At 43.4% G+C, this 25,410-nt stretch overlaps 1 protein-coding gene across 12 annotated transcripts; it reads left to right on the plus strand.

Annotated features, from left to right (window-relative positions):
- Positions 1–3,927: 3,927 nt before the first annotated feature.
- DIRAS3 (DIRAS family GTPase 3) lies at positions 3,928–15,350 on the plus strand. Of its 12 annotated transcripts, XM_043490985.1 has the most exons (3): positions 8,340–8,527; positions 9,002–9,386; positions 13,988–15,350. In XM_043490985.1, the coding sequence occupies exon 3, from the start codon at positions 14,078–14,080 to the stop codon at positions 14,672–14,674; it is 597 nt and encodes a 198-aa protein (XP_043346920.1). In that variant the 5' UTR covers positions 8,340–8,527; positions 9,002–9,386; positions 13,988–14,077; the 3' UTR covers positions 14,675–15,350. The 12 variants fall into 12 exon arrangements, with proteins under 12 accessions (XP_043346923.1, XP_043346924.1, XP_038269534.1 ...); XM_043490988.1 differs by lacking the exons at positions 8,340–8,527; positions 9,002–9,386 and adding an exon at positions 3,928–3,951; XM_043490989.1 differs by lacking the exons at positions 8,340–8,527; positions 9,002–9,386 and adding an exon at positions 4,424–4,489.
- The last annotated feature ends 10,060 nt before the right edge of the window (positions 15,351–25,410 follow it).

Genomic DNA, 25,410 nt, shown 5'->3' on the forward strand with positions numbered 1-25,410 from the left:
CGTTCACCTGCGCATCTACCAATGTGATATATGCCATCATGTGCCAGCAATGCCCCTCTGCCATGTACATTGGCCAAACTGGACAGTCTCTACGTAAAAGAATGAATGGACACAAATCAGACGTCAAGAATTATAACATTCAAAACCAGTTGGAGAACACTTCAATCTCTCTGGTCACTTGATCACAGACCTAAGAGTGGCTATCCTTCAACAAAAAGCTTCAAAAACAGACTCCAACGAGAGACTGCTGAATTGGAATTAATTTGCAAACTGGATACAATTAACTTAGGCTTGAATAGAGACTGGGAATGGATGAGTCATTACACAAAGTAAAACTATTTCCCCATGGTATTTCTCCCCCCCACCCCACCCCACCCCCCACTGTTCCTCTGATATTCTTGTTAACTGCTGGAATTAGCCTACCTGCTTGTCACCATGGAAGGTTTTCCTCCTTTCCCCCCCCTGCTGTGGGTGATGGCTTATCTTAAGTGATCACTCTCCTTACAGTGTGTATGATAAACCCATTGTTTCATGTTCTCTGTGTGTGTGTATATAAATCTCTCCTCTGTTTTTTCCACCAAATGCATCCGATGAAGTGAGCTGTAGCTCACGAAAGCTTATGCTCTAATAAATTTGTTAGTCTCTAAGGTGCCACAAGTACTCCTTTTCTTTTTCCAAAAATGTAGGGTCTTGTGGAGATATTGGTAACTGAGTCAGGTATTTCTTTGATGCTATCCTATTTATTACAACAAATGTACGTAAAGGCCTGTTACTCTGAACACAGCAGGCATCAAACAAGATGACAGTTTTCTTGGTCATAGTTCCAAGACCCTTTCCAGCCACTACTTTGCCCAGAAGCTCACTCTCCAGGGCCACATTCCCAGCACTTGTGCTGACTGGGTTCTTGGTTTTCTGCTGCTTCTCTGGTTTTTCTTCCTCTCTCTCACTGACACACCTTCACAAAACAAGAGCTAGTGAAGCCCCTCTGCCTGGCACGTGCCTTGTTGTGGGTGATTACATGTGCCCATCTTCGGGGTGGAGGCTGCTATTGTTTCAACTACCTGGTTATACAAAGGAGCTTAACTGTTTCTTACAACTATTTTAAATGAAGGGAGGTGGTTACACCCCCCAGTTTCAATGACATTTAGCCCAATCCATAACCCCCCTTCCCTACCATCTCAGCTTCACTCATGACCTTGCTGGAGCCTAAAAAGGCGACACCATAAACAACATATCCCACACAAAGCTGATGTCCAGACCAGAGGACTGCTGCAGTACACTTTGTACTCTGACTACTGTTCTATAAATCATCAAAGGATTGGGATACGTCAGTCCCGTTCCCTTTGGTGCTGTTCTACAAAAGTAGCTGGCTCAATCCCTGGAGTCTGATTAAATCTTTCCATCACCACATCAGACTGTGGGTGTATACGGTGGTGTGGATCCCTAGAATCTCACAAACCTGCTGAAACTCTTTGAATTCAAAGTTTCTCCTTTGAGCTGTGTGTAACTCACCTCCCCCAAATCTAGTAAGGAACTGCTGCTATGGCCTCTCAGTTCCTTATTGAGTAAGCCTCAGCCATTTTGTAATTTAGTCCCTAGCTATTAGCCAATATTGATTGGCAACCTTTGTGTTAGGCAAAAGGCCCAAGCTCCTCAACAGCAATGCACTCCATTGTTGCTTCCACGAGATACAGCTTCATGGAACTCTCCCAGTCTTAATGGGAACCCTTCTTTGCAATGCCCAAGATACTATGGGGCAGGTATTTTACTGATAGGTTGTGTACTTTCAAGTCATTGTTACAGTGTTTTCCCAAATTAATGCGGTTTTCTTCTTTTAATAGAAGTGTATTTTGTTAGCCACAGACTCTGCCTGTGAGTGGTGAAGTAGTGCCTCTTAAAGGTGCCCAAGGATTCAGGTTTCCCCAGTTACTTGTGGGGTTTGAGCCAGTCCTGTTTTTCTGCCTACCCCACCTGGCAGAATGGTTATGCCAGTTAGTCAGCAGCACCTGCATGGTGAGGGGAACCCCAACCGTAGCTGCAGGAAGGAATGAGAGGTTCTGTAGCACTAATAACAACCCTCCTCCTACAGAATTAGCTCAGATAATGAGACCTGAGGCACATCTGCTAGCAGTCTGCTGTATCCATTCCTCCCATCTCTGAGTCATTGGCTGAGTCAGCTCTGTTTGCCACAACTGCAAAGAGAATTGGTTTTTGTTTGAATTAGTCAGGCACAGCTGGTGGCAAAACCTCCTTCTCTGTGGCTAGAAATGAACTCTTTTTCAAGAGCTCCTAGACAAAATGGGAACAGGTGCTGCTTGGGAGTCCCTGTGTAATAGGCAACCATGCTGGGCCCATCAAGGAACCCTGGTGTGGAAAGCATAAATGTGTGCCCCATTCGGCTCTCATTTAAATCAGTGAGAGTCAGTGGGTGTGACTTTGTGCCAAAATGAAACGTATTTACAATATCTGGGGCCATAGTGTGGCACCTATCTCTCTCCCTCCAGCCATGTGACCTATGGGAAAGAATCTGCAGGGTGGAACCAGCCAGAGACTAAAGCTAGCAAAGCAGCTGTAGAAGCAGTTTAAGCAGAGACTGATGGACACTAATGTGTTGTCAGACCCTTTTCTGAAGGATTACCAGATAGCAACTGTGAAGAAATGGGACCCTGGGCAGGGTGGGAGGGGGAGAGAATAGGTAATAGGTGCCTACATAAGAAAAAGTCCCAAAAAACTGGACTGTCCCTTTAAAAATGGGATATCTGGTCACCCTACTTTTCTGCAGCTTTCACTCTGAATATTCTCTCCCCTGTGCTGTTGCTCCAAACTCCTCCCTCCTTTTGTCTTTCCAATTCTAATCCCCTCCTAAAAAAGCTCACCTGAAAGATTTAAATGTCTAAAATGACAGGAACAACCAAAGTTGTGGCACTAACATATCACTTGCAGACCATTCCACTGTTATACCTCTAGCCAACATCTGGTTAGATTGTAAGCTCCTGGGGCAGGAAACCACATCTTATTCTGTGGTTGTACAGCATCTAACACAACGGCCATTCTGCATTGGCCCCCCGGCACTCTTGTAATAAATATTCTGGCCATTTTATTACGGAGCCTGAAAAGATATGCAGCCTCCAAAAGCTTGTGATATGGGATAAAGGAAGACTTCAGGGTGAGATGTTTCAAAGCTGCTGAGGGAATTTAGCCATATCCATCCCTTGAATGAATGGGAGCTGCATGGCTAAATCCTCTAATGAGCTTTGAAACACTCACATTTTTAGTCAAGTTCGCTGGTAGACAAACTATCAAGCAGCTGGAACAGATCCATGCAGAACTGTGGGGAAGGGGAATCAGCTTTTTTACTGAAGGGGAGCACACAATAAAACTGGTTTCAGAGTAGCAGCCGTGTTAGTATGTATTTGCAAAAAGAAAAGGAGTACTTGTGGCACCTTAGAGACTAACAAATTTATTTGAGCATAAGCTTTCGTGAGCTACAGCTCACTTCATCGGATGCATTTGGTGGAAAATACAGTGGGATTTATATACACACACAGAGAACATGAAACAATGGGTTTTATCATATACACTCTATGATCATGATCACTCTCCTTACAGCGTGTATGATAAACCCTTGTTTCATGTTCTCTGTGTGACAAGTGACTATGCTATAGCTGTAGCATCTGTAGTGTCAATATACCCTTAGATGCATAAGTTCCTTAGGCACTTTAGAAATTTTTAACCTACACCTAAAATTGATCCTGGTAAGGCTCCGCCAGACGCCTCTTGCCACATTGACACTTTGTCATTTTCCATTATGTTTTTTGGGGGTGCAGAATATATTTTCCAATCCACTTCCAGTCAAGGGAAATGAAATGGTAGATTCTCCATCTCCTAAAGTCGTCAGATCAAGATTGGATCCTTCCTAGAAGATATGCTTCACCCAAGCCCAATACTGGTGTAAGTGGATATAATTCTATGGCCTGTGATACATAGGAGGTCAGACTGGATGATCTAATGGTCCCTTTTGGCCTTAAAAATCTATGGATCTATGCCCTTGTTCCGATCAAAGCCAAGGTGAATTAATTTTTCATTTAACATTTTGTGAAATGCAATATTTAAGGCTTTATTCTTCAAATGCATGTGGAAGACATAGGTACTGACTCTGGGGCTGGAGCTACAGGGGCCAACTTTCCAATGTGCCAGGGGTGCTCACTGCTCAAACCCTGACTCCGCCACAGGCCCTGCCCCCACTTCACCCTCTCCTCTGAGCCTGCCATGCCCGCGCTCCTCCCCCTCCCCCACAGAGCCTCCTGCATGCCATGAAACAGCTGTGCAGGAGGAAGGGGAAGGCACCAATTGGTAGGGCTGCCAGCTGGTAGGAGGCACTGGGAGCTGATGTATTACTGTGGCTCTTTGGCAATGTACATTGGTAAATTCTGATTCCTTCTCAGGCTCAAGTTGGCCACCCCTGACATATTTCAAGGGACCACTCGAGGTGAACTGGCCATTATAGCAATAGACTTTTTGTTTGGACTAACCTACTTTTTTTTGTTTTCTTTTTGCAGTTTTTCCCACCAGAAGATATCTTTTTAGGTTATTTTGGCATTTTATAAACTTCACTCGCTTTTCATACTTGGGCTCACAATTAGGGTAAATTTATAGGCCCAATTATTACAGCATCCCTCACGTCAGAGCTTGAAAGGTAGTCCTCACTTATCATTAGCAGGTCTTGCATTGGGGGAATCCCCCCTCCCTAGAACTGGGGCTTTATGCTGCTATGGATGGCACCCATAGGCTGGCAGGTCTGTGGGGGACACAACAGTTAGCCACACCTAACTCCATTTAGCCCTCAATACAAGCTCTTTATTCTTCTGCTACATAAAAGCCTCCCTCCCCAAAAAGTGAGCGTCCTGACCTGGAATGATACTGCTGGGTCCTCTACACCTCAGTAGCTCATGGCTCATAACCCTCCTTAATCTCAAGGGTGTCACTGGACCTGCCTACCCTCTTACAACCTTCTAACACTTACGGAGGTATTTCTTTCTTATGGGGCTGGGTGCTCACTGATGTCTTCTAGCTGGGAATCCAAGCCAATCATTTGCTGCTGCTTAGGTGGACCCACTGATTCCCAACACGTGCCTTCTGAGCCTCTCCTTAGGCCAGGGTTTACTGCCCCCAGGCTCCACATGTCTTTAAAAGGGCAACCCACCCTACTCTACAACATTTCACCACCAGTTTATAGGGGCTGGAGCAGCAATAATGACCTCATTCTGTAGACTTAACTAATTAGCAGAGTCCTGCAGCTGGTGGAGGGACTTGTGAGTATATCCAACATTTTCGGCAACTAGGAACCTTGTGGCCTGCAAGGAGCAGCTGTATCAGGTAAACCAAAGTATGTTTCCTTCTCCCAAGTCATCAAGAGGTGTACTTGTACTAGCTGTGTTAGTCACACTTCATCAGTGCTCAATAATGTCTCACTGATAAGACTAAAGTGTAATAAGTAAAACTGGCCCTTTTTAAACCACAGGTTATTTGATATCCTGTACACCATTTGCTAATAGAGGATTCATTATCTGTTAAGCATGTACGTACAAGACACATGTTAAGACAGTCCCTTCCTTGGAGAGCTGATGTTAGACATAGACAAGATGTGCTTGAAGGTGCAGACAGAGGCGTGTCATATACTTAGTATATTTTAAAGTGGAAAAAATCCAGATGCCTACTGGTTTGATGTCTAAGAGAGTAAGGGCCATTTGTGTAGTTTGGGGGAGGTGAGAAATGGAAAGTTAGGCTATGAACAGTTGTTTATGGAGCACGATAATAATGTCCTTGCAGAGTTTTGGAAACACATTGTTTGGTTGATCTTAAAGTGACACCTCAGACTCTATCTTATAAATACCTGGTTATGACATTTGTTAAGAAAAGCTTTCCATTGACAGTTCAAGGGTCAGTTTAGGAGACATTATAGTCAATCAGTTCCATATACAGTGCATATGTATTGTCTCGATGGCAGCAGATCCCAACCCTGGCGTGCATAACAGTAATGTACTCAGACTCTTGTGACGGACATTCTAGGCTCCCTTTTTGCCTAGTGAAGGGTCTTCATCCTGCTGTGGATGAAGAGGAGACTGAGGAGGCTTGGGTTCCATTCCCGGCTCTGCCACTGATCTGCTGTGTGACTTTAGGCAAGTCACTTCCCCTCCTGGTGCCTCAATTTCCCCAACTGTAGCAGGGATTACGGTCTGTACTTTGAGATGTGTGGATGAAAAGCTGCTAAATAAGAGTCAAGTATTAACAATGGGCTTTGGCAGTGCCCACTGCACTGTCATCACCCACAGTCCCTTCAGTCTGCTTTAATTGGCCAGGAAACCCCTCCAAAAACAAACTGCAGCCTGACAGGTTTAGGACATTCAAGCGCCATTGTAGGTTAGATATACGCATACACACTGAAATAGGTGGCAGCAGGTACTGAAGCAGCCAAAGTCAGAGTCTAGTAATGTTACTCATACAAGGATGGAAACCACAGACTTCTGATCAAAAATGGGTTGAAAATGTGGGTGTAATAGGCTGGATGGGTCTCCCCTTGTGGGTGGTCACCAGTCTGTTGTGTCAGATCTAACCGTTGGAATCATGTCCTCCTAAACTCCCCGGGCCTGGATGGCCCCTAATTGCTGCTCCTAGCTCTGAAAAAAGAAAAGGAATACTCGTAGCACCTTAGAGACTAACAAATTTATTTGAGCATAAGCTTTCGTGAGCTACAGCTCACTTCATCGGATGCATTCAGTGGAAAATACAGTGGGGAGATTTATATACACAGAGAACATGAAACAATGGGTGTTACCATACACGCTGTAATGAGAGTGATCAGGTAAGGTGCGCTATTACCAACAGCAGAGCGGTGGTGGGGAAGGGGAACCTTTTGTAGTGATAATCAAGGTGGGCCATTTCCAGCAGTTGACAAGAACATCTGAGAAACAGTGGGGGGGTGGGGATAAACATGGGGAAATAAATTTGTTGGTCTCTAAGGTGCCACAAGTACTCCTTTTCTTTTTGTGAATACAGACTAACACGGCTGCGACTCTGAATCCTAGCTCTGAGTTACTCAGCACACTCTCTAGGCCTCGTGTTTTGGTAGTAGGCCCTTGCCATACAGCCAACTACACTTGAAGTAGTGTCTCAGCCCTTCTGAGTCCCCCCAATAGTTTATGCATGCTCTCTTCAGCAGTCCACCCTTGAGTGCACTCCGGTGTATAGTCTAACTCTTTGGGAACCACGTGACCATTAAAGCGAGGAACACAGGCTTTGCAGAGGAGCTTCTTAAACACACTCATGCTTTACTCTTAGATGGCACCAGTTATAGACTTAGGCAAAACAACAGACTCCTGAACACAATCCCCACTTAGTCTTGGGAATCTTGTGTCCCTGTTTTGTGAATCTTGGGGTTTGCTCCAGGTCCTTCAGGGAGGCCAGGTCCCTCCTGTTGACTCCTCTGGTTCTGGTAATGAAATGGCTGCCCTTGCTAGAGAACATGTCATTTTTAAATAAGCAACACCTCTTCTTTGTTCCTGTCCTTCCCTTGGGATTTTCCATGCTGCAGCTCCATGTGGGATTGCTGGCAGAGTCGTTAAAAGCAAATGTTATATGCCAGTTATAAAAGAGAGGTAATTGGCCACAGACATATCATCCAAACTGTCACAGGGAGCACAGACACTCAGCTACACAGATGTAGTTTCCATTGTTCTGACAGGGAATGTCTCCACTAACAATGAGAAAGCGTAGTCTTGATTTTTTAGAATTTGTAACAAGGCACCTGTGAACTAGCACTTTGATAGGTCCTTTTGCTAATCTAAATAAGAAAAACTCCATATGAAAATTTATCCTGAAACAAAATTAGGAATTTCCTTTCTCTTACACATATGAGAAAAGAAGACGAAATTGAATTGGAATAGTTCTATGGAAACAACCTCCATTCGGTGGGGACAATACAATAGATGTTAACATAGGAATCCTATTTTTAGCGAAAGCAAATGTACACCTGCCCTATGCAATACATACTCAGAGATTTTAGCAAATAGCCAAGAAGACGACATGCAATTAATTTGTCTGCTTTTTAAATACAAATAAATAACCATAGGTCAGGATGTTAGAAAAAAGAAGCAGTGCCACACTGCACAACTAAATTATAGAAAAATCTTCTCCCACTGTTATTTGTTAGTATAAAAAAGTGCGCAGAAAAGCCTTTTTATAATGAAGATCAGCACAGCTGCATGTGATGGGTTGGAAAACTGGTCCTGCTGGATAACAGAAGGTTAAATCACCCTGTCTCAGGCAATGAGGCTGGAACTATAAGGAGAAAGAACACCTGAGCTCCCCTAATAAGGCAGCATAGCTTCCTTGAACTGCTGATCTACTAGAGATAGTCTTGGACTGCTTGTCTTGAACAAGATATCTGTGCAGAATGTCAGGAAGTTTCTGGCTGAACGTTACTTACAGTGCCGTCAAAGGAGGAGGGCATCTCCAATCTTAATAGCAGGTGATTTCAGTTTGAGGGAGTGGAATAGAAGGGATAGAAGTACTCACAGTTAGCCGTGTAGTACTTATACCTACAATTCGAGTGTTGGCTTAATTTTTTAAAATGATTTTTACTTGGGAGTAAACTGATTTTTTTCGGGATGATAAAAGGTGTAAAGAGAATTTGGGAAAGATCTAGCCACCACTGGGATAAATACTTTGGTGCAAATAAGAAATGAATAACAATATTGGTTTTGGATCTGGCCGAGAAACGCTTTAATGTCAAAACACCTGACTTGAGCCTAGCAGAGACAATAGCCTGCCTCAGAGAAAGCCCTGCTAGTATTTGCATTATACAGAACTGCTTCTACCAGCACTAAACTCTGTGTTTGGCTTTGGAAAAATGATCTAATAAACCCAGGTTGTTTTCCTCAGACAAGATAATAACCCTCCCATGGAAGACTCGTCTCCTTTAACTATTATTATTCCACTCCAGCAGCATGAATGGGATGTTCCACTCCTGAAAAAACTGAATGAAATACGGGTGACTGCAAGCAGGAGCGAGTTTGTGCAGCTCCATCGCCTTGGAAATACAGCCAGGCAGCTGCTGGGGCAGGTGTGCCAGAGTGGCCCAGCTGCCAGGGTGGGGCAGGTCGCCCAGCAAGGACAGATTTGGAGGCTAGCTTTAGGGCTGCTACACAGGGGGAGCTAAGCTTGCTCTCTCCCTCCGTGCAGTGGTGCTTCCCAGCTTCTGCTCTCCATCAGGCACAAGTACAACAGTGGAATTTGTATTTCCATTGAGTGCCAGCTCTACACCAGGCTGCCGGTGGGTGTGGGCTGCCCCCCGCACTAGCCAGCTTTTTGGAAGAGCAAAAAATGAGGTAAAGATTCATATACGTATTTATTCTTTGCTGAGGCTTGGATGCGGAAGGGGGGTGCTCTCATTGGCTGTTGCTAAAGCCCTGTGCTGTCTTCAGCTGCGCTGAAATAATCTTATTACTCATCAAAAAGCCAGCAGTGGTACTGTTGCTTGCTGCCTCCTGGCTTTGGGAGGGCCTGGGGCTACCACTTTCTCCTGCATATGGAGCTTGATAGCTGAACAGTACTGGTGTGACTTGCATGAGAGGAAGCGGCCTGCCTGGAGCTGGGAGCACTTGTTGTGTCTGCTCTACTGTTGGGGAGTGGAGGGGGTGAGAGTGGTGCATGTTTGGGGCTCGAATGTGGCAGGTAAGCAGGTGAAAGATGGAGCTGGCTAGGTCCTGATATTTGCAGCCACACCCCCAAATGTATTACCAAAATAGATATTTTCCTGCCACCAAAACACCCAGACCAGGACACATCCTGGTGCAACTGCTCTGCAAAACCCACCTGGATCCTGCCAATTTGGGCCCCAAATCTACCATGTAAGTAGAGAACATATCATTGCTTCTTCTGTACCTTTAACAAGTCCAGACCTTGATGCAAAAACTTGGATCTGGGGATCCAGCCACATCCTGACAACTTTTGGCTTCATACCCAGAAATTGTACCATCAAAACAGAGAGCAGGTGTAGCTTTTACTATTCCTCCCAAGATATCCTCCTTCAAGGAAACTGCAATCCTCTGCTTTGGCACTAGTCTCTTTGTAAATCTGGATAATTTTTGGCTTCATACTCTCCAGTCTTTCTACTTACACTTACCATATATATGCACCTTCCCCCTATATCACCAGCATAATCTGGATCCTTACCTATCCTAGTGCAACAGCATTGCCAAAAAGGGGGTGGAGATGCACATTTCACAACTCTGTAGAACACTGTAACATACCATTGAAACAGCAACAAAATTAGGTCTATGTATTCTAAATAAACAGACTGCTGAAAACATCCTCCAGTCTGTGATGTCCCATAAATGATCAGCCATGCAAGTTGTGAACTATGCATCTTCAACCAGCCCCGCCCCCTAACTAAATAGGGCATTATTTCCTTAACAGCAACAAAATCAAAGCACCAGAGCCTAAACTGGAAAATATCAAGGCTTGGTGGCTTGACTGGGTACTGGGTGGGGGTGAAGGCTGTATTTTTTCCTTTTAATATCACAATTCACCTCTGTAGCTTTAAATGATTCCACCAGAATAAAACCCAAACAGAAGTTCTGCTGATATACTTGACCAGTGGCATTATCATGATTGGGGACAAAAATTGGCTAGATCTAATAGAAACCAGGTGCCACCTCTCAGTATCTGTCCTACTATTTCTCTGTGGTGTATCAGAGTCTGGAATTTCTTTTTGGTGTAAGAGGTACCTCTATACTTGTTCTCTATTTATTCAGTAGAATTTGAAGGTAGGAGCCAAAATGTGGCAGGATCCAGCAGAGTCCAGTTGCTGGATTTGGGCTTTGGGAGTCTGTTGTGTCAGGATGTATGGGGTCCAGGCTTTCTGGGGCAGATTATTTTTTTATCCTGATGGTCCAATTGAGGGGGGCGTGGATGCAAAAATCAGCAGGATCCAGGAAGATCCACCTTATCCCTTTTTTCTGAAGGGGACTGATGGTGCAGCCACTCCTGGTTATAGATGATCCTAGTGTGTGACTGTCATGCCTGCATGCCTCACTGTTTGTACCAGCTGAAATATTGCATTAGCTTAGATCGATCATTCGAGGTGATGCAGCTTTAGTGGTGGCCAGGTTGTGGTCCCTGTTGCTCTGCAAGAGCCAGTTTGGGAGAGTGCACAAAAACTAGAGAGAGAAAAACAACCCCCCTTCTCCCCCCCCCCCCGGATTAGCATCCGACAAAAGATGGGAAGTGAGGGAGCCTGTCGCTGGGATTGGTGTAGGCAGCAGGAGGTGATTCCAAAGCGTTTGCTGAGCAGAGCCTCTGCACCAGCTGCAAGGGAGCTAAGTGCTGCGGGGCTCTGTTGCTTGGGCACAGAAGAACTTTAATGAGAGAAGTTGCCTGATCTCAGCTCTGTTGGGTGAGTTTAATCTCGTTTCTCCAGATATTGGAGCTGGTGGCCACAGGTGAATTACAGTTTTCGCTTTCAATATGATGCTGTGTATGGGACGTGTGCCCAGGGGATTTGGTTTGGCTTGGCTTTGTAATACAGCAGAGAGATGAAGGATGGGAGGAGGGGGTGTATTTATCGGCATAGCAAAACCTCTTGTGTACTGGTTTCAGAGTAGCAGCCGTGTTAGTCTGTATTCGCAAAAAAAAAGGAGTACTTGTGGCACCTTAGAGACTAACAAATTTATTAGAGCATAAGCTTTCGTGAGCTACAGCTCACTTCATCGGATGCATTTGGTGAAAAAACAGAGGAGAGATTTATATACACACACACAGAGAACATGAAACAATGGGTTTATCATACACACTGTAAGGAGAGTGATCACTTAAGATAAGCCATCACCAACAGCAGGGGGAGAAAGGAGGAAAACCTTTCATGGTGACAAGCAGGTAGGCTAATTCCAGCAGTTAAGAATATCAGAGGAACAGTGGGGAATGGGTGGGAGGGAGAAATACCATGGGGAAATAGTTTTACTTTGTGTAATGACTCATCCATTCCCAGTCTCTATTCAAGCCTAAGTTAATTGTATCCAGTTTGCAAATTAATTCCAATTCAGCAGTCTCTCGTTGGAGTCTGTTTTTGAAGCTTTTTGTTGAAGTATAGCCACTCTTAGGTCTGTGATCGAGTGACCAGAGAGATTGAAGTGTTCTCCAACTGGTTTTTGAATGTTATAATTCTTGACGTCTGATTTGTGTCCATTCATTCTTTTACGTAGAGACTGTCCAGTTTGGCCAATGTACATGGCAGAGGGGCATTGCTGGCACATGATGGCATATATCACATTGGTAGATGCGCAGGTGAACGAGCCTCTGATAGTGTGGCTGATGTGATTAGGCCCTATGATGGTATCCCCTGAATAGATATGTGGACAGAGTTGGCAACGGGCTTTGTTGCAAGGATAGGTTCCTGGGTTAGTGGTTCTGTTGTGTGGTTGCTGGTGAGTATTTGCTTCAGATTGGGGGGCTGTCTGTAAGCAAGGACTGGTCTGTCTCCCAAGATCTGAGAGAGCGATGGCTCGTCCTTCAGGATAGGTTGTAGATCCTTGATGATGCGATGGAGAGGTTTTAGTTGGGGGCTGAAGGTGATGGCTAGTGGCGTTCTGTTGTTTTCTTTGTTGGGCCTGTCCTGTAGTAGGTGACTTCTGGGTACTCTTCTGGCTCTGCCCATTGTTTCTTCACTTCAGCAGGTGGGTATTGTAGTTGTAAGAACGCTTGACAGAGATCTTGTAGGTGTTTGTCTCTGTCTGAGGGGTTGGAGCAAATGCAGTTGTATCGTAGCGCTTGGCTGTAGACAATGGATCGAGTGGTATGATCTGGATGAAAGCTAGAGGCATGTAGGTAGGAATAGCGGTCAGTAGGTTTCCGATATAGGGTGGTGTTTATGTGACCATCGCTTATTAGCACCGTAGTGTCCAGGAAGTGGATCTCTTGTGTGGACTGGTCTAGGCTGAGGTTGATGGTCAGATGGAATCAACCTATCCTGAAGGACGAGCCATCGCTCTCTCAGATCTTGGGAGACAGACCAGTCCTTGCTTACAGACAGCCCCCCAATCTGAAGCAAATACTCACCAGCAACCACACAACAGAACCACTAACCCAGGAACCTATCCTTGCAACAAAGCCCGTTGCCAACACTGTCCACATATCTATTCAGGGGATACCATCATAGGGCCTAATCACATCAGCCACACTATCAGAGGCTCGTTCACCTGCGCATCTACCAATGTGATATATGCCATCATGTGCCAGCAATGCCCCTCTGCCATGTACATTGGCCAAACTGGACAGTCTCTACGTAAAAGAATGAATGGACACAAATCAGACGTCAAGAATTATAACATTCAAAAACCAGTTGGAGAACACTTCAATCTCTCTGGTCACTCGATCACAGACCTAAGAGTGGCTATACTTCAACAAAAAAGCTTCAAAAACAGACTCCAACGAGAGACTGCTGAATTGGAATTAATTTGCAAACTGGATACAATTAACTTAGGCTTGAATAGAGACTGGGAATGGATGAGTCATTACACAAAGTAAAACTATTTCCCCATGGTATTTCTCCCTCCCACCCCACCCCCCACTGTTCCTCTGATATTCTTAACTGCTGGAATTAGCCTACCTGCTTGTCACCATGAAAGGTTTTCCTCCTTTCTCCCCCTGCTGTTGGTGATGGCTTATCTTAAGTGATCACTCTCCTTACAGTGTGTATGATAAACCCATTGTTTCATGTTCTCTGTGTGTGTGTGTATATAAATCTCTCTCTGTTTTTTCCACCAAATGCATCCGATGAAGTGAGCTGTAGCTCACGAAAGCTTATGCTCTAATAAATTTGTTAGTTTCTAAGGTGCCACAAGTACTCCTTTTCTCTTGTGTACTGTGAATGATGAGGGGTTGTTTTTTTTTTTTTTTTTTTTTTTTTTTCCTTTGTTTTTCCTCTCTGCAGGCCATCTCTGCATAAGGGCATGTAAACTCAAGAAAACTGGGCATTTGCAATTCAGACCTTCCTCACTTTTTGGGTCACATCAGAGCGAACATGCCAGAACAAAGCAATGATTACAGGGTGGTTGTGTTTGGAGCTGCAGGGGTTGGTAAAAGCTCCTTGGTCCTTCGGTTTGTAAGGGGAACTTTCAGGGAAACCTACATCCCTACCATTGAGGACACTTACAGACAGGTGATCAGCTGTGATAAGAACATCTGCACCCTTCAGATTACAGACACCACTGGCAGCCATCAGTTCCCTGCTATGCAGAGGTTGTCTATCTCCAAAGGTCATGCTTTCATCTTGGTGTACTCTGTCACCAGCAGGCAGTCCATGGAAGAACTTCAGCCAATCTATGATCAGATTTGTCAGATCAAAGGGGATATCCAAAAGATTCCAATAATGTTGGTTGGTAACAAGAGTGATGAGACCCAGAGGGAACTGGATGCCAGTGAAGGGGAAGCCTTAGCTAGCAAGTGGAAGTGTTCCTTCATGGAGACATCGGCTAAAATGAACTACAATGTACAGGAGCTCTTCCAAGAACTCTTGAATCTGGAGAAGAGAAGAACTGTCAGTCTACAGGTGGATGGGAAGAAATCCAAGCAGCAGAAAAAGAAGGATAAACTGAAAGGCAAGTGTTCTGTTATGTGAGTATACCTTGAATGGCTGGACTCGCATCACTGCATGATGTAATAAGAGCATGGACTTTCTCTCACAGAATATTCTCATGTAAAGTGAAAACAGTCTGCTCATAGGCATTCGCTAGAAATCCAAGAAGAATAAACGTCCTGAAGGGTTTATTTAAGGCCCATAGTTTCTCTCTGATAACTCAATTGGGTCATTTTAATCATTGACTGGGAAGAGAGAGTTTTTTGAATGTGTCTTTTTAAGCAAATGGAATGTCCAGTGTTAGCCATTACACAGTAGTCCAGGTTTTGAACAAAAAAGTTTACAAATAAGATCAAAATACTGGAATGTGTTTAATAGAGGCAGAAATCATCTTTGTTATCCCTGAATATATATTGTTTTTTAAATATTCTCAGATTATGTATTAGCCTGAAACAAAAATCCTGTTTTGCCTACAGTGTGTGTATATACTTCAAGGAAAAATGTTTTCAGAAATATAGTGAAATCTTTCACAAAGTTAGGGTAGGTACTAAGGAACAAACACATGATTTTTTTCAGATATGTACGTATTTGGGGAGAGACTGACTGGCTTACCAAAGACATGCTTGTTGTTTCATAATAAAATTAAATTTTGTGTATTGTTATGCAGCTACTAATATTTTACAGCTATGTGACTTATTAAAGCTATTCCTGCATGTAATTAGTTTGTTTGCTGGACTTTTTTCTTGCCAACAATACTCATTTCCATTGTGCCCTGTAACTTGGTTAATTCCCTATGTCTTTCTCTCTGCGTTGTGCCTAGGGGCCCAATCCTGTAAAGTGGGAAGCATCCTCAGTACCTTGGCTTCAGCTGGAGAGGAAAGAGCTCATAACCCCAGAAGATCAGGCACTTATGTAGCATAGTTACTAACAGAAATTGTCTGCTAACTTGCCTCTTATTGAATAGCTGAGCACCAACAGCTGAAATAATTCTCGGCACTGTATATAGCATTCTTCAGCCATAGATCTCATAGCACATCACAAAGTGAACAAGCTTTACAATCTGTGGAACTGCTGGGAAAACTGAAGCATAGAGGTGAAGTGACTAGCTTAAGTCTGCCGCATATGTGTGATATGGGCCACATTATCACTGTATCTGAGATAACAGATTTCAGTCTGTCTGACTTCTAGGCCAGTGGCCTGTCCCTTTCATCACCCTAAAGAGAGAGGGCCTGAGTTCTTATAGAGAAGTTCAGGTAACTCCAAGCACAAGTATATTATTGGCTGCAGTGAGGCTGATTATTTTGTCAACCCAACCTACCCTTTTGAACTGCAAATCCAGCTTTGCATACTCCTGGTGATGCTGCTTTTTTTTTTTTAATAGTTGTTATAAAGATTTTCCTGCTGTCTATTCTAAATTGCCTGGCTTTGGTTGAAGCCCATGACAAATTATTCTTGGATAAACGTTTACAGGAACATCCTGATCTCTGATTTTTTTTTTTTTTTTTTTTCCAGAACTTGAACAAGAATCCCAGTCAATTTTTATGCCATCCCTCCCCTTTTTTCTGTCTCTGGCAAGTGTTTGTAATTGTGCCCCTGGCGCTGTTTCCTTCTGCATATGCAACCTTGATCTGCTGTCTGCAAATCAGTAAAGATATTTTAATTAGAATGAGGTTAAATCGTGTTGTGTCCATTACTAGCACGTAGTATAGATATCAACATGTTACTTTTTGGTTGTACTAGTTTTAACGTCCCAAATTCATGAATGGACAGCCTAATATGATTTGAAGTGTCTTCATGTTTGGGGGGAATAGTAATTAACAGCTGTAATCTTCTGGTCCCATGACAAACCCTACTATTTTTTCCTAATGCATTTCTGGAGCATCTGGGCTGAGATACTGTATTGTTGATAAATTGGCAAGTTATTTCCTTCTGGTTTGTAATGGCTCTATCGGTAAGCTGTTGGTGTTAGAGGTTAAGAGCCTGACCCAAAGCCAGTTGAAGTTAGTGGCAGTCTTTCTGTTGGCTTTTATGTCACATTGGATGAGATCCTAAATTTCTGCATAAAATGACCTCTTTTATGTTTTGTGAAGTGTCCAGAATTTGAGACTGGTTCTACAAAAGTTGTTATAACTAACAGGGAAAGAGTGCCGATTTTAAAAACTCCACTGAAGCTTTGAATTTAATCAACAACATATTGTTAGAGCATGACAATCTTACAGTGAGCAAAACTGACTAGGAAAAGCTATCAAATGAAGGGAAAATCCACCAGTCCAATTTCATTGTCCAAGCTGAGTGCAGCACAAAAAGAAAACAATATAAATACTGCAAAGAACCTTTCATTTAAAAAAATTTTTTTTTAATTTGTATTTTAACATCATCCCTGCCTCTTGTTTCCAGCAGTGTGTCTGCTTAATATGACAGTGTCTCTGTAAATACAGAGGGGACAACAAGTGTAACCCACTCACCTCCTGGATGTCTGTACCCTCTAGTGGCAGCAAGGCCACTTAGCTAAGGTGGTAGCAGACTCATTAATCTCTAAGGTCCACGGTCCTTGAGGCTCATGTATTTAGCTCCACAGGTCCCAGGTTTGATCCCGCCCACTGCCAACTGGGGTCTGTCAGTGTTACACAAGCACAACATTTTCGCTGATCAGCATTTGTTTGATTTGTACTGATCTACCTATTAATATAAAATAGGGCTTTTGTATGTATTACTGTAAAAAAAATGGAATTCAATGTAGCTTACAATATATTTCCCATATATTATATTTATATTTCAATATATTATATTTAAAGCAAAGTCTCACATTTGAACAACTTATAGTTAGACACTAACACAAGAGGCAGTATATTGAATGTAAGGATAGATATCATGACATTAATGTGTGTGTGTGTGTGTGTGTGTGTGTGTGTGTGTCTACAATGCTCTGTTAATTCTCTGTGCAGGCTCAATGCAAAGTACAGGTCAGGTGTGTGCTGCACCTAACCAAGGCACAGTTCAGAATTCACAGCCCAGACTATGTCCTCTTTTGCAACATTCTGATCCTTGCCTGCTCTGAAGCAGCACCCAGCATAATTTAGACAGGCCCATAGGCTGCTCTATGGACTGCAGCACTGCCAGAATCTCGGAAGCACTGTCTGTTATGCCCCTCCAGGCCCTGACACACCCCCAACATCAGGGCTTATAAGGGGTCCTTGGAAGGCTGCCTTTCATTTGTCTTTGCCTTCATTCCCAGCCAGAACTGGGACTATTAGGTCCTCTTTATGCCCCTTTACCCAGCATACAGTGTCTGGAGCAGGTATGAGGATGTCTCCCAGAAATCTGAACGGACTTAGTCAGCACTGAGCACTCATGCAGTTAATAAATGTGCTGAACCCTTCTCTCTCCAGAGTGCTTACTAATACTGAAAGCTACCTGCCAAATTCATTATTTGTTAAATCTGTATAGGTATGGAGGCAAGAGGGGAGTGCATGTTGCAAATCTATAACCCTAAGTGAGCAGACTTGCATTTGATCTTGGAAGAACTAGTAGTGGTTGTGTTTGTAAATAACTTTTCTTTACATCCAGGACTTTGATCTCTTCTTCAGCATTTCTGAACAGTTACACAATGCTTCCACAATTCTCTCATGGAGCGTTTGGCGGTAAACGTTGCCAGGGACCACATTTAAATTCCATCTGAACCTGCTGTATTCCAGTCTGTGAAATCCTGATAGACGTTTTACGTGTAAACCTTTAGAAAAAATAGACATACAGCCTAAAAATGGTCTCCATAACCACAATGCCCTCTGACTTACGGAAACGTCTGTGTGATCCAAGAGTGGTGTTATCTATTCACATGTACCATTCTGGAATGTGTTATCACTATTTTTCCTGCTTATCAAATGGCATGATAACCTAAATCAGGGGTTGGCCAGTGTACAAGGAACAAGTACTATTTATGGTAAAGGGCTCAAGCCATCCTGCACCCTCTGAAATCCAAGGCAAAACTCGTATGACTTCAATGGAGGCAGAATCACAAATGAGAGATGCATGGCCGGAAAGGGCTCAGATCTTGCAGTGATGAGGATGGTATAAGAACCTATACAGAACAGCAGTAATTCCAGCAACCAAAGCTTCCCTGTTTAAATGTATATGTGCTGTTTCAATCATAACAGCAGGGACATTCTCCTCCATCAGCAGAGTCTTGAAACTGTAACATTTTTACAGTCCTATTACAAGCTGATTTTTCAGTAGTGAGAATAAGCATCAGAGACGTACTGCCAAATTATCTGCCTCAGGGTAGCTGGTCTCTGTAACTAGTCTAGGCCCAGCTATCCTAATCAGAGCAGGCACATCTAATGCAGCCAATTCAAGGGGGCTGGGCTATACCTGGCCTATAAAGAGCTGCTAGTAGGCAGGAAAAAATGGGGTTTGACTGAGACAGGTTGGCCCAACCTGACACTGTTGTGGGCCTGCCAGGGCAAGGGGGCTAGGTGCTCAGGTAAACAGCCCTGAGGCTACTGACCTAGAGAGGGAACAGAACTGGGAAGCTGCCAAGGCCCTGAAGAGGGGTGGAACTGAAACTTGAAAGTAAGGACTGAATTAAAATACAGTGTTTCTGTTTGTTTACTTGCTTCTATTAAGAAAATAAGCCTCCATGAAAGAAACTGACCGTGGCAGTGTGTATTTTGGCGCTGGAGGGACAGTCTGCTTGGTGACAGTCTCATAAAAGATATACATGGGGGATGTAATAACCCAATTATAAAGCTTACTAGCTCTGTGGCTTGAAAGCTTCTCTTTTGCCAACAAAAGTTGGTCCAACACAAGATATTATCTCCCCCACCTTCTGCTGGGCTAAGAGTATAGTTGAATAGATTAACAATATTGCTGGGTGGGTTACTAAAATTTGTTAGTCTGTAAGGTGCCACAAGTACTCCTTTCTTTTTGCGAATACGACTAACACGGCTGCTACTCTGAAACCTCCCCCACCTTGTCTCTCTAATATCCTGGGACCAACAAGGCTACAACAACACTGCAAATAATTATAAAGACACACACACACACACACTCTTTATGAAGGGTCACTTTTATGGAGCTGTTTTTTGTTAAGATTGTGGCTATTAATACTTGGTTACAATATAAACTACAAGATAAATTCTTAGCCATCTACTAAGTATTATTACAGCTACTACTATCTAAAGAATTGTTGGTTTCAGAGTAGCAGCCGTGTTAGTCTGTATTCGCAAAAGAAAAGGAGTATTGTGGCACCTTAGAGACTAACAAATTTATTTGAGCATAGCTTTCGTGAGCTACAGCTCACTTCATCGATGCATCCGATGAAGTGAGCTGTAGCTCACGAAAGCTTATGCTCTAATAAATTTGTTAGTCTCTAAGGTGCCACAAATACTCCTTTTCTTTTTAAAGAATTGTTGGTGTAATTGCTGTATTGCTTTGTGACAAGTGCTAATACCATTATTAAAAGGCTTCTTGAGCACCTTCAACCCCCTATTTAATTCTGCCCTTCTCAGGATCACACTCTGAAGGTCTTGTCTACAGAGGGAAATTTACTAGCATAATTCTGGAATAAGGGAATAACTCCATGTGGAGATTTAAACAAGTATAACTACAGAGGTATAATTATGCCAGTAAATTTCCCTGTGTAGACAAACTTTGGCTGCCTTTCAGAAGACACTTTAAGGAAGATGTTGTTGGACTGATTGTCAAATGCTTTGTTAAGATCATAGTTTGAAGAATAATACTTGTTTTAGATGCACCCATCTGGGAAGGTGCTAAGACACATAATGTGAGTCTATCCCTATGCAGGACAACAGTTAAGCAAGAGACTTAAGCATATACTTAAGTGCTGTCCCAAATAGCTATGCTTTTAAAAATCAGTAAAGTATCTTACAATGTACTGGGGACTCAGTTCACATGCTTGAAGTTAGTACTTAAGTATTTTGCTGAATTGTGATTTAAATTATGATTATAGGTCAACAGAGTTGGTCAAAGAATTGTGGCAAAGAATCTTTGCCTTTTCTCAAAATATTGAGATATTTCAGCCAGCTTTGCATCTCCCTGCATGCCAGATTCGTGTGTTCCTGGATCCTAGAATGTCAATGGTGCATCACGCTGTCAGAAGCAGATGATCTTTGTGAGGTAACAGTGACACATTCTCTGTGGAGATATTTATATGTTCCATTAATTCCCACACTTTTCTAAAATGTGCACTCTCTGCCTATGCCGTGTCACTTCTCTTCATTCTTTCGAGCTGACAACAATGGCATTTGTTGTTTCTCAAGTTGATGCACTTTCTTAAGTGTTTGCCCAGCCTGTCCCAAAACTCATACTGTTGGGAGATGGGGTTAGGGAAGAAGATATGACAGGTTGGGGAATTGCTATTTACTTGTCCACAGCACTTCTTTCCAGGACAAAGAGGTGAGCACATTCAACTATATTTTCCAGGTGTAGCTGAATATACAGGCTCAAGTAACATTTGTAGCAATGGCTGGTTGAAGGCTGCCTCACTGAGGCATTCCAGTCAATAAAATCACAGCGTACACTTACCCAGCCTCTTCTATGTTTCTCAAAGCACTTCATGAAGGTTTGCTTCTCAACACCCCCGTGAGCAAGATAAATATTATCCCCCCCCCACATAGAATAATAGAAGATTAGGGTTGGAAGAGACCTCAGGAGGTCATCTAGTCCAACCCCCCTGCTCAAAGCAGAACCAACCCCATGGCTTACTGACGTAAACCCCATCAGTAAAGTGGCATGCCCAAGCTCATGCAGCTCTTAGCAGAGCCAGAGTTACAACCCAGCTTCCATGTCTGCTAGTTTCTGCAGTGCCATCAGTGAAAGGAACTTGGTGCTGGTTGGTGACATCCATTATTAAGCTGTTCATCTATTTCCATCCAAACGAGCAGCTAGCTGAGTAGAGTGGCTGCAACCCTTGGAATGAGGATAGGAGCAGCAGCAGCTCTGGTCAAAGCACCATTCCTGTCATGGAGGAGAATTATAATTTCAAAAAAGTTACTCCAGTCTGTGGCATAACTGTAGTGAACTTGGAGCCTCCTCCCAAATCTGGTTAACAGCAAACGAAAAAGCATAAGAGAAGCTAGCACTGATGCAGTGTAGCTATCTCTATGTGGGATGCAGGTGACCACTCTGCACAACCTTCCATAGGCCAGTCATGCTCTGACAGAGGAAGCTAGAACTGGGGGAGGCCAGATCAGCTGTTGGAGCAGGTTAGAGTAGCTTGAGGGCTGCCCAGCTTGAATCTATCACTGCCACAGCTCCTTTGGAGAGTGCAGCAGGTTGAAGAAATACCTTGGCTATTCCTCAGACATGCCATTCCACCACTCCCACCCCCACCAAGGAGAACTCAATGTGGGGACCTTCAATTGCTTTACTGCCACTTACACCAGTGGCACTGGCATCAAATCACGGCAGCATGGGAGGGTGTTTTCTCTCCCTCATATATGATATGGTGAAAGAAAGCACCAAGTGTGCCTGGCAGATTTCTAAGGAGAGAAAGCAAAGCAGTTTTAGACTTTGTTAAAACGCACCACAAATGTTACTCTTAACAACCTAAAATAACTTTCTACTGCTTCAGCACCCTTACAACCATTTTAAAAATGTATAGAAAACACATGGCAGCTTAACCATACAGAACAGGTTGAAAAATAATCATACTCAACGAGAGAATGTCAGATCAAATGTGTTTTCAGGGGCAAAGAAGAGGTTCGGGGGAAAAAAAGAGAGTGCTTTAAAAAGCTCCTGCTTTAAAGCATTTCCAAGGGTTTTCTGCTCACAATCCAGATATTCAAACGTTTATCAATTAACAAGATTTACTTACATGCTACACTTAGAGAGATTGGCTTAATGCAGCTTCCTTCCTGCATCTGGCCAATAAAATTACCCTCAGAACTGACAATGGTAATCATAAAACAGCTGAGCTGCAATCTGTAATAGAAAATGTAAGCAACAAACTCAGAGTCCACCCACACAAGTGCTGAAAGAAACAAGTAGCCAGGGCGATTTGCTGCTGTTGTCTAATTCCCCTTATCAGAGTAGGGCATGCCCATGATTAGTATAATTAGCACTTTTAAATAAGTGACATGGGTTTTCATGTCTAATGTTTCACAGCTAAAGGGTACTCCGAGGAGGAAATGGAAAGGGGGCTAGTGGAGTATGCATATGTCTGATTTAATCTTAGTCTGTCATTTTCTGCAGTTTGTTTTGTGACATAGGTAAATTAAGCAACTACAAACTAAGGAAACCTGTAAAGATCTTGTAAAACCTACTCAGCATGATAACCTGGTTAGATAACTGATCTTAGTTGATACCAGGATAGCATGCTAAGCTTAATTATGTTCCTATGATTTCTGCTTTGACCTGGATAGAATGGTAGAAAAGAACAAGAATATTAGCACTGATTTCTTTGTCACTTATCCATTCTGTGTCATGTCAAAGCACATCACATTGACTAGGTCAAGACAGCGCTGGTTTTAGTTCTCTCTCTCTCTCTCTCTCTCGATATTTGGGGCTAATTCTCTTAGATAGATATAGATATAGATAGATATTTGGGGCTAATTCTCTGCTGACGTAAATGGATGCAACACCACCTAAGGGAGTTGCTCCAATTTACATCAGCAGAGAATGTCTGCATTCATCTCAGAGAGAGTGTTTTATGCCTGGGTCTGGTTTCCAGGCTGGGGTATAGCATGGAAAGAAGTTAGGTTGGAATATTTCCCTTTTGTAAACTCTCTTCTTGTTGATATTTAGAAGGGATACATTGACAAATTAGAAAAAAAGGGAAAGGACCTTAGCTTTGGCAAATTGGAATTATTCACCATGAAAGCACAGCAATTATTTATTCACAACTTTCCCTGATTATATTCGATTGCAGCAATTCTCAGCCTTTTCATACTGAAGCAACCTTCCTTTGCATGGCTCCTCTCAATCTAACAGAAATGTCCTTTGCATTTAGCAATCAGGGAAAGACAGGGTGGTGGTCATGACTGCCTCACCCCTTTTGCAGCCTCCCCAGGTTGAGAACTCATGTTCTTTTCCAAGAGCAAAAGATAAAGCCTCAGTTAACGCAAACATAGGCATGGTGTCTTACCTATGGGTCAATTTTCGTCCACAGTAGTAGTTCCTTCAGGTCAGGATTTGAACACGTTGGCAAGGCAGTGTGGGGAAGTTTGCACAACTGCTTCTTATGTTATACCTGCTCTGTCCATAGACAACGTCATTTTAGAGCAGAGGTCCCCAAACTATGGGGCGTGCCCCTCTGAGGCAGGCATGGAGGAACGTTCTGGGGGGCACTGTGGGGCCAGGGCCAGCCCCATGGGGTGCACGGAGGGAGAACCACCGAGCTCTGCTCCGGTTCCAGCTCTGCTCCAGCCTGGCCACAGCCCCGGCCCCACTCCAGGCTTGAGACCCACCCCCAGCTTCAGCCCTCTTACCCTTGTCCATGGCGCTCTGCGCCCCCACAGGAGTCCTGGACAGGGGGGTGACTCTGAAAAGTTTGGGGACCACTGCTTTAGAGTATTGTCATTGCAGTATCCTTTTCAGGCATTAAATTAATAAAATGAAGACAGAAGAATCAAAATGAGAAAGCATCAGGTTCAGAGCCAAAATATTATCTAAACCAGAGGTTTACAAACTGTGGGGCATGCCTTCCAAGGGGAGCGCAGAGGATCATTCGGGGGGGGGGCAAGCTAGTGGTGAAGTCACCACACCTTGGTGGTGGGGCTGAAGCTATGGCTTGAGTGGCGGGTCTAGAGCTTCAGCCCTTGCCCTTGGCATGATATACAGGAGGAATAAAGATCCTCCAAATAAGGAATAAATGTTACCAAACTGTGGATCTCTTTCTGCTCAAGTGGAGAATCTGTAATACTTTGAAGCTGTGGCCTAGGAGACAGTTTTCTAAGTTCTACAGACTCCTATCTGTCAGTATATTATTCCTGACCATGCTTTAAGAAACAGATTTACGTATCTGACTTAGCTGGCCCCAGAAGTGCTACTTAGGACATGAATGCATGAGAAAAGCTGGAACTTTACATGGTGTTTAAGGTAAGTTCTACTATGTGTTAGATGTGTTTGAATATTAGCACTTATTAGAAGAAAAATTACAGTAGAAATATATAATTTATGTTAAAAGCATTCTGTAAGCTTTTTAATGCATTTACCAGCAGATTATGAATTAGCTAGCAGGCCAGCCTGCCTCTTGGCTATTGTGTAAATATGTGTGTAAATATTTTAGTGTTCTATAAGTATGTTGTGTAAATATTCTTAAGCAAACTTGGATATAGATTAGCACTAATCACAGCTCCTCCCTCCCAGAAAAATTCATTCATTAATGATCTGGAGGATGGTGTGGATTGCACCCTCAGCAAGTTTGCAGATGACACTAAACTGGGAGGAGTGGTAGATATGATGGAGGGTAGGGATAGGATACAGAGGGACCTAGACAAACTAGAGGATTGAGCCAAAAGAAATCTATGAGGTTCACAAGGACAAGTGCAGAGTCCTGCACTTAGGACGGAAGAATCCCATGCACTGCTACAGACTAGGGACCGAGTAGTTAGGCAGCAGTTCTGCACAAAAGGACCTAGGGATTACAGTGGACAAGAGCTGGATATGAGTCAACAGTGTGCCCTTGTTGCCAAGAAGGCTAAGAGCATTTTGGGCTGTATATATAGGGGCATTGCCAGCAGATCGAGGGATGTGATCATTCCCCTCTATTAGCATTGCTGAAGCCTCATCTGGAGTACTGTGTCCAGTTTTGGGCCCCA

The sequence above is a fragment of the Dermochelys coriacea genome, chromosome 8 (genome assembly GCF_009764565.3).
Source record: "Dermochelys coriacea isolate rDerCor1 chromosome 8, rDerCor1.pri.v4, whole genome shotgun sequence".
NCBI lineage: Eukaryota > Metazoa > Chordata > Testudines > Dermochelyidae > Dermochelys > Dermochelys coriacea.